The 14,583-nt window shown below is 54.9% G+C and overlaps 1 protein-coding gene across 5 annotated transcripts in view; it reads left to right on the top strand.

Moving 5' to 3' along the window:
- Positions 1-14,583, top strand: part of SLC39A11 (solute carrier family 39 member 11) — a 282,444-nt gene that overhangs the window by 226,911 nt on the left and 40,950 nt on the right. For all 5 annotated transcript variants that reach the window (XM_075562156.1, XM_075562157.1, XM_075562155.1 and 2 more), the window contains exon 7: positions 9,245-9,314. In XM_075562156.1, coding sequence (XP_075418271.1) covers positions 9,245-9,314 — 70 coding nt within the window. The remainder of the gene's footprint in view (positions 1-9,244; positions 9,315-14,583) is intronic.

Genomic DNA, 14,583 nt, shown 5'->3' with positions numbered 1-14,583 from the left:
GGGTGGCCCCTCATGCCCAGCACCACCGGGCACATGGACAAACCCACGGGCAAGAGTAGCAGGACCAAGGGCTCAAGACAGCTGACTCTGAGGCTCGGAATCCATCTGAGTTCTCCATCAGATTCAGACAGCCCCAACTGTACCCACAGAACAGGGCTGGAGGACCATTCCTCTTGCCCAGGGCCATTTGTGGATTTATAACATTGTTCTCTGGCACGTGGTCTTTTCCCCAGGGGCTGGTCGCTCCTGATAACGTGTCCAAAGCACGTGAGACGAAGTCTAGCCCTCCTTGCCTCTAAGGGAGCATTCTGCACTTGTTCCATGATAGAGCTTTTTGCTCTTGTGGCAGCCCACGGCACCTTCAATATTCTCTGCCAACACCATCCCCAGTCCTTTGGATGCTGAGCAAGGGGTGGCCACGGGGCCAACTCAACAATGGGCCCAGTGGTGCAGCCTGTCATGGGAACACGGATGGGGCAGCCACCTATGAGCTGTGTGGCTTTGGGGGATTTCTGCATCTTGAGCCCCAGTTGGCCCCTCTGGAAAATGCCAATGATAAAGTCAACCTTGTAATGTATTGCGAGGGTTTGAGTCAAGGAAGACCACACGGCGCCTCGGGCAGGGTGGGGATGAGCGCCCAAGGGCTGCTACGTCATAGCTATGGTGAAGAACATTGATGGTGCCGCAGCACGGACTGCCAAAAGTACAAACCGGTCTGGCTCAGAAGTACAGCCACAGTGCACAGCCGCAGATACAACCCTGCCGCACACCTTTCTTGGCTTAAAACCTCAGAGGCAAGGACAGCTGGATTTGGTCTCCCGGACTTTGGACACCGTCTCAGGAGAGACCAGTGCTGGAGAAGAGCCCTCGTGCTGGGTAAAGTAGAGGGACAGCTGGCAGGAGAAAGGCCTCGGACAAGCTGAAGGAGCGTGACGGCCGCCACCACGGGCTCAAGCCGATGAGCAGTTGTGAGGACGGCGAGGCATTTTGTTCTGCTGCACGCAGATGGAGCCGCTATGAGCCGGACCGCCTCGGTGACATCTAACCACATGAGACTTGGGGTTGCAAGCTACAGAGCACGAAGTCAGAAGAAGGGGCGGAGGGTGGAGCCGCTGGGGGCTCTTGCCCAGCCACTGGAAGGACAGAGACTCAGCCAGGAGTCAGGCTTCTGGAACAAACCCATCCCGGATGCAGACCCGTCCAGGACTCGGCTCTCCACGGCCCCACTTCTCTCTACGTGCCTGCCCCACTCTCCCCACTGCACACCTGCTCTCTCACCTCACAGAGAGCCGGGGGGCTGGCAGCTCCTGACCAGTCCATGCTGGAACTTGGTATGAGTTCTGATCAAGGCAGTTCCAATGTACAGCCATGCTGTGTGTGTGTGTGTGTGTGTGTGCATGTGTGCGCGTGTGCCTACTGTGGACCCAAGCTCCAGGGTGCCAGGCCTTTGTGCTGAGGCACTTCTGGGTGGGCTGGAACTGCAAGCCCTCCATCCTTCCAACCTTTCAGATGGTCAAAAGCTGGACATTCAGCTAAGGGTTCAGACTTGAACCATTGGCTGGGACTCCTCCACCTGCCCCTCTTCTTAGCCGACAGGGCCTGCATGTCGTGTGCGAGGCCAGCTGTGCCTGAGGAGCATATGGCATGGCCACGGTCCCTTGTGCCCTGAGGAGTCCCCAAAGGCCTGCCACCCGGCACTCAGCAATTGCTGAACTATGGGGGGTGGGGGAGGGCTACCTGCGCTCTGCTCGCCTTCTTATGAAAAGTGACTGCTCTCCGGAAATGTCCGCTCTGGACAGCCTGCCCTCGTGTCATACGATACCATAGTGATCGAGCCCTTCAATGGAACACAGTCGTGCTGTACCCCTTCAACAGCCAGTGCCTCAGCTGCCTTTTAGAAATACCACGGAGGGAGTCAAGTTGGATAAGTGACGAAGGAGCCCGCACCTTGGGTTCGTCGTCATCCGAGACCAACTGCCAGAACCTCGCTGTGTTCCCAAATCCTCCAGGGAGCCAAGGAGCCCTTCCCTTTGTCCCCAAGGCCCTGAAAATCACAGGACAGTCAACAAGACCCTCTGCCTCCAAAGAGCCAGTGCAGAAACCCGCTCCAAACGTTGTCGTTATTGTTGGTAGGCGCCATCGAGGCAACTCCAACCCATAGCAACCCTGAGCACAAACAGAACCCAGCACCGCACAGCCCGGTGCCATCCTCCCAATCATTCCCACGCCGAAACCGTCATTGCAGCCAGCGTGTCAATCCATCTTGTCGAGGCCGCCCTTCCTCTTTAACAAGCGTGGTGTCCTTCTCGAAGGGCTGGTCTCTCCTGATAGCAGGTCCAAGGAAGGTAAGACCAAGTCTTGCCACCCTTGCCTTTAGTGGGCGCTCTGGTCCATGGCTTCCACGACAGGCGCGTTTGTCCTTGTAGCAGTCCAGGGTACTTTCAGTATCTTCTCGAGCAAGCAGCTTCCCGTGGCCCCGCTTTCACATGCATAGGAGGCAAGGGAGAAAACCGTGGCCTGGCTTGGCACCCTCAGTCCTTTCCATCCTCTAAGGAGATCTTGTGCAGCAGATGAACCCAATGCAGCTCGTCTTTCGATCTCTTGTCTGCTGCCTCCATGGGCACTGGTTGTGGATCCAAGCAAGACGACATCCTCCCCAATCCGAACCTTTTCTCCTTCATCATGATGTTTCCTTTTGGGCCAGTGGCGAGGATTTTGGTCTCTTTCACATTGAGTCTTAGTCCACCCTGCAGGCCGCTGCCCCTGACCCTCATCAGCAAGCACTTCACGCCCTCCTCGCCTGTGGCAAGCCAGGTCGTGCCATCTGCATTTCTCAGATTGTTCATAAGCCTTCCTCCATCTCTGATGCCCTCTCCGTCTGCATACCATCCAGTCTCTCCGATGATTTGGTCAGCACACGGACAGATCCAGTATGATGGGCGGATACATCCCTCCACACACCTTTGCTGGCTTTACACCAGGCGGTATTCCCTTGTTCAGTTTGCACAACTGTCTCTTGACCCACGGGCAGGTTTGGCAGGAACACAGTCACATTTTCTGGAATTCCCCTTCTTCTCAAGGTTCTCCATAGTTTACTATGGTCCACACGGTCAAATGCCTTGGCATCGTCAATGAAAGACAACTCTCTCTCCAGCATTCTCTGTCAGCCAAGATCCATCGGACTTCATCAATGTAATCCCTCGTCCCACATCCTCTTCTGAGTCCGACCTGAGCCGCTGGCCGCTCCCTGTCAATGGACTACTGTGACCCCTATCGGATGTTCTTCAGCCCAGTTTTACCTGTGTGTCATGACATCGTTCTCCAGGGTGGGCGTTTTCTGGATCACCTTTCCTTAGAATGGGCACAAATATGGATCTCGTCCCAGCTGTTGGCCAAGTAGCTGCCTTCCAAATTTCCTTTGAACGTCAGACCGAGAAAATACCCCTTAAACTATGCTTAAAGACAGTCGTTAACTCGTGAGGGACACCTGCCTCATTTGAATATCTGTGTATCTACCTGGGATCAAGTGACAAGAACTCAGAAGGTGAAGTAGGGAATTCGGACAGTGAGTTTGGGTGAATGAGAGACCATTTGGAAAATTGTTTGGGAATGACTGCACAACCCGAAGATGGTTATCCATGTCACCAAACAGGGCCTGCGGAAGCTGTGGGGTTGGTATGGATTGGCTGATGACTGTGGTGGTTGTGGGGTTGGTATGGATTTGTTGGTGACTGTGGAAGCTGTTGGGTTGGTACCAACTGACTGGTGATTGTGGAAACTGTTGGGTTGGTATCAATTGGCTGGTGAGTGTGGAAATTTGGGGGTTGGTATCGATTGGCTAGTGATTGTGGAAGCTGTGGGGTTGGTATGGATTGGCTGGTGACTGTGGTGGTTGTGGGGTTGGTATGGATTGGTTGGTGACCATGTAAGCTGTTGGGTTGGTACCGATTGGCTGATGACTGGGGAAGCTGTTGGGTTGGTATTGATTGGCTGGTGAGTGTGGAAGCTGTTGGTATCGATTGGCTGTGAGTGTGGAAGCTGTGGGGTTGGTAGAATGTTTTGCTCTGCACACACTCAACAGCCAAAATAAAACTAAGTTATTAGAGGCATGCATAGATGGCGCTGGCACCAGGCCACCTCTCCCTTTGTCAAGGCAGCCTTCGGGAATCTGGGACCCGGCCCACAGCAGTTTCCTGCGAAAGCAGAGGTCAAGCAGTAGCCATCAGCCGCTGTCCACCACCTAGGGCCAAGAGATCCACTAGACAGAGGCAGGAGAGGGCCCTGTTCTCCTCCTCTGCAGCTTTCCCTGTACATCCTCAGTCTTCGGGTAACAAGTCCCCTTCCCTCACCGGTTGATGGGCCAGGTGAGAAGTCAGGCTGCCTGTGGGTGCTCTCAGGCGGAGTGCACCTCCAGGTCAGAAGGACCCCACACCCAACTGTCATTGAATCTATACGGACTCATAGTGACCATGCAGGACGGAGTAGAACTGGCCCCTGTGAGTTTCCCAGGCTGTCAACCTATGTGGGGGCATACAGCCTCCTATTTCTCCTGCAGAGCAGCTGCCAGGTTCAAACTGCTGACCTTGCGGTGAGCCGCCCAGCACCAGGCCACCGGTGCCCCTTCTTGGAGGATGAGGGGCTGCAATTCCTGCAACAACTTCCTTCTCGGTGCTGGTGAGATTGGGGGTAGAGCCCTGGGGGTGGCTGGGAGCATGTTTTCTCCGCTGGCCCCTCGAACTGCCCACCCCTCAGAGCTGGCTCCCCCGCTAACACTCCCCTAGGAGCAGGCAGGTGATCAGTGGGCCAGGTACCCTTGGTCTTCAGCAGGCAGATGCAGTGCTGGGGGTTACCGCAGCCCTGCTCCTCAGGGTGATGAGAAAGCCCCTTGCTGTAGCCACCCAGCACCCACTTAGCACAGAGTGGTTATTTGGGCTTGGATGCGTGGGAGCCATCAGTTCACACCCGGTCCTTTCCCCCTACCTGCCTCCTTACAGGATTCTGTCATTAATCCCTAGGGTCCCCCAAACATTTCGCTCCCACCCCGGGAATGTGGTGTGCATAGTTTGCGTTGCACTACAAGCTTAAAAATGAACCATCCGAGTCTGTGCAGCTGTGCCGTGGAAGAAAGTGCTGGCAAGCCCTTCCATCAGGGGAGACAGGCTCCAGAGCACAGGACTCTCCATTCCATGGGACCACCAGGAGTTGCAATCGGGCTTGCTTGGGGTTGGGGGAGGAACTGGAAGAGGGGAAGAGGGGCAGCAGGGAGGATGGCTTTTGTAACCAGCTGCTTCCTTGCCTGCAAGGAACTGGAGTCGGAGAGGACTCCTGGTGGCCCGGGGACAGGTCTGTCCCTGTTTCAGAGGCCATGGGATTTCACTGCAGGGTGGGAAGCATCCCTGATCCCGGGGGGTTATTTCCAAGTAGAATTGAGTCCTGTTCAGAGGCAGGCCAGGAACTCCTTAGTGCCCTGAATCTCTGGCAAAGTCGTCCTTTCTGCCTGCAGGGTCCCTGCCCAGCCAGGGCTGGTCTGCCCTGACCTGCGCTTCTGGTCACTCCATTGACCTTAACATTAACTGCCTCCTGGCTTCCACTTGACACACAGAGGTTCAGTCAGGGCCTCAGACACACGCAGGGCCATGTCTGACCCCTCCACCATGCGTGGGCCCACAGACTGAGCCCTTCAGATCCAGAGCAAATTCAGGCGTGGGTGAGAGTACTGGGTGGGGTGGCAGAGTTGGCTGGAGCCGTGAGTCTGGGCAGGAAGCAGGACTTGCTGGCCCAAGCAGCCTGGTATTTTCTGTCTCTCTTTCATTGTGGGAATCCAAGGATCTGCATTCTGGATGGTCGTAGCAAGCCAAAGCCAATTGAAATGGACTCTGCTTGGCACAGGTATTTAACCAGATGCCTTCCTGCCATGTTTAAAGATGCAGGTATGCCCAGCCATCCTCATTGACACAGGTGGGGAGATGTCCCCTGCTCGGCAGTTCTCAGGAGTCCGTCTCTGTTCTAAGTGGGTGGCAGGGATTAGTGACCAAGAGTGGATGCCAATGTAATTGGGCAATAGGCATGAAAAGGGAACCCGCCAGGAGGCAATGGTACCTGCCACAAAGCTCCTTAGGGAGTGTGGATTTGGAAGTGGCTGTTCTAAATACAAGGAGCCCAGGCCGTGCAGTGGTGGCATGTTGGGGAGTTTGGGGATCTTCAGCGCAAGTTCGAGACCCCCAGCTGCTCTGTGGAAGAAAGACGAGGCTTTATCCGCCTGTAAAGAGTGACAGTCTCAGTGTAAGGCATGAAAAATATTAATAGTTTATAAATAATCAAGGGTTCCTGAGGAGGGGAGGGAGGGTGGAAGAGGAGCTGATACCAAGGGCTCAAGTGGAAAGAAAATGTTTTGAGAATGAGGATGACAACATATGTACAAGGGTGATTGACACAATGGATGGGCGTATGGATTGTGATAAGAGCTGTACGAGCCCCCGATGAAATGATTAAAAAAAAAGAGGGAAATGAGAATGGGAGGTTGGAGACACTTGCTCCTGAAGAAAAGGAAAAAATAAATGAATGAGTGAATGTGTTCAAATTAAAGATCAAATGCCTTTTTTATTAATTGCACACAAAAAATGGAATAACAGTTTTAAGAGCCATTCTGCCCTGCCCTGCCCGTTAGGGTCACTGTGGATCAGAAGCCGCTCAGAGCAGCGGTTCTCAAAGTGTGGGTCGCGGTCCCTTTGAGGGTCCAAAAACCCTTTCACAGGGGTCGCCCGATACACAACACTACAAAATGACAGTGATGAAGTAGCAACAGAAATAATGTGATGGTCGGGGGTCACCACACATGAGGAACTGTATGGAAGGGTCGTGGCCTGAGGAAGGTTAAGACCCGCTGGCTCAATGGCAGGACGGTTGGTTTCATTTTAAACACGGGAGGGTCAGAGAAGAGCGTCAACGGTCTGCTATTTGCTTAACCCGAATCACACACACGTTATACTGCGCCTCCCCCGACACATGTCCGTTTCCTGTGCATGTCATATGTGAGGGACGCACATTCTTGTAATTTACGTCGATGTGTCATCTGCAGGGAAATCTCCTCGTTGAACCCTGAGGCATAATTCTTGATCAGAATTGGAGTCACACGGCCCTCTTCCGGAGTGCTTCTTGGTTTTATCTTGCCCCAAACTTCACGGATTCTAGTACCAGCAGCGGGGCTAGTTGTCCGTGGCAGGAGAATTTCCACCCTTATCCATCCTGGACAGAGTCAACCCGCTGGTTCTTCAACGTGGAGACGGACTGAGATCAGAGTGCCTGCCTGCTTGGCTCCCTTCCCCGCTGGACATGGGTGGCTGAAGGCAGGCCAGCCTCTGGGAGCAGACCAGGCAGGCTGGGGATTCAGGGAGCGGATGGAGCCTGTCAGGCTGCCCTGAGGCCATTCTTAGCCAGAAGCCATCTCCCCTGATGCCTGATGGCAGGCAAGGTTTTATGACCAGGAAGTCCTTCTAATCTTACCCCCTGGAATTGCCCCTCACTGAGAGAGCCCTGCTGGTGTAGTGGTGATGCAGTGGGCTGCCAACTGCAAGGTCGGCTGTTTGAAACCACCAGCCACTTGTGCGAGAAGCATAAGGCTTTCTACTCCCATAAACAGTTGCAGTCTTAGGAATCCAGGGGCCAGTCCGACCCTGCACTATGGGGCCTCTAGGAATCAGAGTTGATTCAGTGCTGTTGAGTTTGGTTTCGGTTTGGGGCAGGTAAAGGGGTCTACTGGCATCTAGTCAGTGCAGGCCAGGGATGCAGCTAAGGACCCCATTAAAGGACCCCTTTACCGGGCAGAGCTAACAGTCCTGAGATGCCTACAACCTACAGACACTGAGACGTCTGTCCTGTGAGCTTCCTGCCCTGTCATGGATCCCAGCCTGGCTGTCAGCACAGGCATGCTCACCGGGACATAGAGTGGGGTGATGGGGACATGCTGGCTCAGCCTAGGTACTCATTTCCAAGTTTGACCCCAACACTGGGCCCCGTCCGCCCCAGCCCGCCCCACAGCGTCTGCCTCTGCACAAACTCTCTCTGGCAGTTAATTTCCCTTCTCTTTGTCCCTGCGTGAGTGGCAGATGCGGTGAAAAGACCCCCAGACCAGAGACTGCGCATCACACCTGTCCCTTTGGTCTCTGCCTTAATTACCTGTCTCATTCGCACCTGGGCTGTGCACCTGGGCTGTGCGCCCAGGCGGCACCTTCCCTCCGTCCCGCGGGTTCAGCGGGCCGCTGCCATTCTGTGGCTGGTCTTCCCAGGCTGCCCTGTGTCTTGTCATTTACAGGGATGTCATTGTGGGGATGAGTGCACATGGCTGAGACGCCTCATTGTCCGGTCATCACCACCGTTATGCTTGGTCGAGTGGAGGGGCAGCGAGACAGAGGCAGGCCCTCAGCCAGGTGGATGGACGCAGGGGCTTCCACAATGGCTTGAGCATAGGAATGGCTATGTGAGGACTGGGGGGGTGCTTGTTGGGGGTGTGTGTAATAAAGTCACTGTGGAACCGGGTCCACATGTGTAGACCATGTGTAAACCATCAAACTGTATGATAGGTGAATTATAAGTCAAACCGTTAAAAATGTTTTTAAGCTTTAAAAATAATAATAATAAAACAGAGAACTCGGAGAAGAAAGGGTCTTCAGGAAAGAATCATCATCATCATCAAACCATCCTCTTGCCCTCTTCCCTCCTTCACGTCTCTGTGCGTCATGAGCTGAATACAGAGCGGACGTCTGTGCCCCTCCCACCCTCTAGTGAGATCAAACCAAAGGCTTCCTGCCGCTGGGGTGGGGGTCCGGGTGGGGTGGAACGAAGTACTAAAAATAAACATTAAATTAATAAAGTTAAAGACGTGGCACTTAATTTTTTTAAAAAAGAAATATTATCATTTATTTCTCCCCTCCCAAATTCAGCCATTTAGAAACATGGAAACTATTCTCAGCCTGCCAGCCATCCTACAAGCAGGCTGTGTGTGTGTGTGTGTGTGTGTGTGTGTGTGTGTGTGTGGAGGTGGGGGGGGGATCTTCACCCCAGAGGGGCTGTGCTTGGCCCCAGGCCCCCATTCTGCCAGGCAGCCAACCCCAGGTCCTCAGTCTGCTAGGTGACCATCCCCAGGCTCCCACCCCACTAGGCGGCTCCCCTGGTTCTGGGCCCAGTGCTGACCTCCTGGGGAAACGGCCCCTAACCCCCTCCCGGTGCTCTGCTCTGTCTCTTTCAGAGGGTCTTGCTGTTGGTGTTGGATTTGGGGCCATAGAGAAGACGGCGTCTGCCACCTTCGAGAGCGCCAGGTAAGGGCTCCCTAGAACTCCGGTGCCCCATGGTGCTGTGACTGGGGGAACAGGTGCTCCCTGGCTGGCTCTCTGCCTGCACACATTTCCTGTGCACCCCCAGCCCAGAGGGGAGGGGACAGACAGGGGAAGGTCATATCAGAGCACAGGTTGGCACCAGGTTTTCTTTCAAATGAGCTATTCCTGGGGAGCCGTTTTCCAGTGAGTACATCACAGCACAGATACCTTGCAGGCTTGTCCCCAGAGCCTGTTGAATGTGTGATGCGGGGAGCCGCGGAGATGGTAAACTGACCCCTCCTGTTTGAAGGTCTCCCCTGGGCTGGCTGGACCTGGGCTCTCCTGCCTGCTGGGCCCTGAGCAGGCTCTTCATATCTGCGGTGCTCTGCAGGGCCCTGTCTGCACAGCCTCCTTCCTTCCACTGAGCACCCTCTGGGTGGACTAGAGAAACAAATCCAGTGACCCTCATCTACATGCAAGAGAGAGCTTTCTCTAAAGAAGTCACTACATATCAGGCAAACATCCCACCCAGTCCAGATCAAGACCGTAAGTCTGAGACTAGTCCATAAATTCCCCTTCGGGCTCACGCAGCCACCTGCAATGCTGCAGGATGCAGGAACATCACCGGCCAGCGGGTGCAAACTCTTGTGGGTCTGATGGTGGTGCACGCATCTCCAGGGCTCTGGCCGGTTTCCACGTGTCGTCAACAGGAAGGTGGAGGCGGAGAGAGCAGGGGAGGTTCCCAGGACCCTCCTTATGAGAAGGCCACGCCCACAGGGAGGCACCTTCAGGCTGTGACCCGATTGACAGGCGACACCCCATCCCTACACTTCACGTTGATGGGAAATTATGTAATGACTACACGCTCTCCCTGGGCAGTCTCCTCCACTCCCAGCCTCGTCCTCTCCCTTCCGGCCTCATCGTTCAATGATTTTTACTGGGAACCCCCAAATCCCCCCATGCAGCGTTTTCCTGGTCAGCCACGGTGTGAGCAGGGTACGGGGAGACCTGGGCGGCCTTGCAGGCATGTCCGCAGCTGAGAAGGAGCAAGACATTCCTCTGCCCTCTTGTCTGCTGCTGGCTCGTGTCCAGACTATTGCCGCATCGCTGCAGTCTGTGGGTGCCCTTGATCTCTAAAGCGACTCCGGAGGCAGCGTGGGGGGGCTGAGCTCACAAAGGTTTCCAGGTGCCTCTTGGAGCACATGCGGGTGCTGACTGGAGCAGGAGGGGCAGCGCCGCTGGTCGTGAGCGCCATGGTAGTGAGTCAGCAGCGTGCGTCCAGTGCGGTGCGTCCTTCAATCCAAAGCACGCGTGGAGACAAGGAAGGCTGTGTGTTGGTCAACAGGTGTGACCAGAGGCTTTCAGGAACGGAACCCCGTGTTTCCCCAGGAGCAGTGGTCCGCTGTCGGCTACGTCAGTCTTTTCAGTGACTTTATAGGGCATCACTATCGTGGGGCCCTGGTGGCGGAGTGGGTTCTGCACTGGGCTGCTCACCACGAGGACAGCAGTTTGAAACCACCAGCCACTCCACAGGAGAAAGATAAGGCTTTCAACTCCCATAAAAAGTCCTAGTCTCACGGATGATAAATCATAAAAACCAAATCCAGAGAAGGGAAGGGTGTCAGAGCATACGTTGTGAACATCCGATTTACAGGAGGCTAGGGGTGACCGTGGGAGCCCCAAATGCATGTGCAGAGTCCACACGTGGGTTAAGCCTCTGATGAATCCCCTCTGACCTGGTCGAGAGGTGAGAAAAGGATTGTTCTCAGACAGAGAGTGTCGTAACTGCTGTCCTGGCGATGCAACTAGGTTAAAATGTGATCCTGGTCATTTTGTCTCCCTTTGACCCATGTTAAATTGTTCTAGTTCATAGTACAACTTTGGTTGTTTTCTCAATTGGGTTTTATTCTCTAGTTGATTTTGTTATTGTTGGTCTCTTTTTTGGGTGTATTTTCCAGTGTATGTGGATAGAGATACAGGAAGCTACCGAGACAGTAGTTGGGCTGGAGCCTTATTGAGGGCACTGGGGGAGTGGGTTGGAGGGAAATGGGGAGCTAGTAAGGAAGACAAGAGGGAAGAAAACATTCTAGAACTGGTTGTAGAGGTGAACTGTGGAAGTATATGATATATGAAGCATATGTCAATAAAACGATATTTAAAATAAAAGAGGGCAGGCTCAGAATCCCACAGGGGCACAGTTCAGAAACGACCGGACAGCACCTAACTCAACAACTGGTCATCAGCCTGCGTCCGTCCGCTGACCCAGGTGTCAGACTAGTACCTCCCCGTCAGTTCTGCCCCCTGACCCCCGCCCGGCGACTGAGCCACATGGTCCTCTCCGTGCCCCTCTTCCCAGTGAGACCATCCATGTCTCCTCCTTGAAGCCCTGAATAGGGGTTCCGGCTGGAATGTTCCGGGATGATGTTTTCCCAGTTCTCCCACCACCCTCCTCCTGCCTGGCAGACATCCCCCTACCCCAGTGCCGCCGGAATCATCTGGCACCTGTGGTGACATCCAGGCAGGATGGGCTACAAGGATAGAAGACCTGGTACCAAGTGAAGATCGGGGCTTCAGTGGCCCAAGAGAATCCCCAGAGCTCAGCAGTGCCCTCAGGGCAGAAGGGGCTGCAGGGGCTGATCTGTAACCTTTCAGATGGCATGCTTTCAAAGAGCCCAGAAAGCTGCACATGCCACACCAGGTCTGGTGGTGAGTGACAGGTGTGCCCCAGGCACCCGCCTGGTGCCAGCACATCAGGTCCAGTGTGCCTCGCTCCTGTCGCCTCCGATTTCTGTTAGTCTTTATAAAAACTCCTTGCAGAAATGGAGCAAAAATAGCCTTGGTCCAGCTTCACCCTTCCCTCAGCCAAGCATTCTCTCTGCTTTCTCTAAGTCTTCAACAAGATCCCCCAGCTCAGACTGGCATGGGGCAGCAGGTGTCAATATCTTCAGCTCCCCCAAGCCCTCTGCTTGCTGAGCAAGGTAAGGAGTTATGCTCTATATCCCATCACACACTCAAGGACAAGACCAAGCTCTGCTGCTACTGTCCCTGTGGATACAGAGCCCCTAAAGGGGGGCGGGGTGCTCCCAGCACTGCCTGCCGGCTCCTACCCCGCCCCCTCGAGCAGTCGCTCCCCCTCGTCCTGTGGTCCTCACGTACAAATCCACTAGCTCTGTTGAAGAACTGCCAAGAGAACAAACAAATCTGCCTCGGGAGAAGTACTCGGTGCTAAACCCACCTGCTCCTTAGAGACAGCGATGGCAAGACTTCATCTCACGTACGCTGGGCATGTTGTCGGGAGAGGGCAGTCCCTGGAGAAGGACATCACGCCTGGTCCAGTGGAGGGGCAGCGAAAAAAGAGGAAGGCCCTCAACAAGGTGGACGGACACAGCGGCTACCGCCCTGGGCTCAGACAATGACGATCGTGAGGACGGTGCCGGACCGGCCAGGTGGTGTTCCGTTCCACCATCCATCGGGGTTGCTATGCGTCTGACAACGACAACCCGAGTCCCTGTGAGGTTTGTGAGGGGCTTCCCCCAACCCCCTGCCAAACCTGAGGCTGAGGGGCTGCCTGAGTGGGTATCAATGTGATGGCAGGGGGCTAGTGGGTTTGGGGTTCGCCTCTTCTCCAGCCTGCAGGGCTGCCTGGCCTGCGATTCGTCAGCCTCACCCCTCAGCCCCCTTGGCAGGAAGTCCTCAGCTTCTCTTCTCTCATCTCCCACAAATCCCAGCTCCTGAGCTGGAGCAAAAGGCAGGTGAGGTGAACAAGTCGGGTCTGGGGGCTCTTCTGCGGGTGCCACCGCAGCATCAAGCCATGGGGCCTTCTTGGCTGGGATCCTCCCCCACTGTAGCACCCAGGTCGTCACCAGTCAGGGTTGACTCAGCAGCCGCCACCACCATCTCTATGTAAATAGATCGCCAGGTCTTCCTTGCGCAGGCCACTGGGATGTTTGGAACGGTTGCGTGTTTAACGGTTTACGCCACCCAGGAGCCTCGGGGGAGTGGTTAGTTGTCCAGAGTGCTGTCTGTTCACCCGCTGAGGTGAAGGGGAAGTGGCATCCTGCCCTCGCATCCCTGGGCCAGTGTTATGAACCGCTGCCAACACGCCAGCACTCACGCCTGGAAGGGGGACGGGGTGTGGAGACGTGGGGAGAAGGCTGCAGGGGTGCCCCTCCACTGAGCCCAGCATCCTGCCTTTCGCCGGCGTCTCCAGTGCTGGGATGGCACGCTGGCTGGTCCCTCTGTGTTAGACCCACCCACGCTTGTTCTCAGCTCCCTCTTCCCGGAGAGGGAGGCGAAGGCAGACCAACTGGAGAATGAATAAAGTGGAATTAGAAATGAAGAGGCAGCTGCTGGGGGAATGCATGCCATCCCCGGAATTTGATAGGTTAGGGGGAAGTAGGAGCCGTGGTGACTCAGAGTGCCACGCACCGGGATTTAATGTCTCTGTTCGCTGTCTGCTCCTAATTTCCCGGATTCATTCCAAGAGGGTGTCTGCGCTGGGTCTGTCGATTCTTAGCTTTCCTCTGAGCTTTCCTTTTTATTCCCATCCATCCGTCACCCATCTATCCATCGACCCATCCATCAATTCATCCACCCACCCATCCATCCATCATCCATCCATCCATCCATCCATCCATCCATCCATCCATCCATCCATTGATCCTGTTACTCTGCAGCCAGGATGGCTGTGTACCTCCTACTGTGCAAGTCCCAACAGAAAACCCAAGAGTCTGTATGACATGAGCCTTCCCAGAAGTGAGACATCACCATGAGACCTCCCAGCAGCATGATAAACTCAGATGTCACGGGAACCACACACCTAACAGACAGACATGGCCTTTAGCACACAGCCAAGGACTAAGGAGGGAGGAAGTATCAGATGCCAAGAGTGCCGGAGAGAGCTGGGAGGCAGAGTGGTCAGTGGCTTCACATCCAACTGCCCATTTTTGAGACCGAAGGTTGAACTGACTGCCCTTGAAGGAGGTGAAGAAGACTTGCCCTTGCCTGTCAATGCCTGAGACCTACCGCAGGGCCTTGGTGCAGAGAGCCCCAAGCTTACAGCCACTGCTTATCCAGAAGACTGGGTTGTAAATCCTCCCCTGCCCCTTTCTGCCAGGATGCCCTGCTTTGGTGGCCTGACTGATGCCACAGGCTTGCAAACGCCAGCAGATCTCTGTCGGTAGACAGCTTTCCACAGAGCTTCCAGATTCAGACACACTGGGAGGAAAGGTCTGGCGATCCGTGTCTGAAAGTAGCCAATTAGAACCCTGTG

The sequence above is a fragment of the Tenrec ecaudatus genome, chromosome 10, assembly GCF_050624435.1.
Source record: "Tenrec ecaudatus isolate mTenEca1 chromosome 10, mTenEca1.hap1, whole genome shotgun sequence".
NCBI lineage: Eukaryota > Metazoa > Chordata > Mammalia > Afrosoricida > Tenrecidae > Tenrec > Tenrec ecaudatus.
This window is presented reverse-complemented; position numbering and strand designations above follow the sequence as displayed.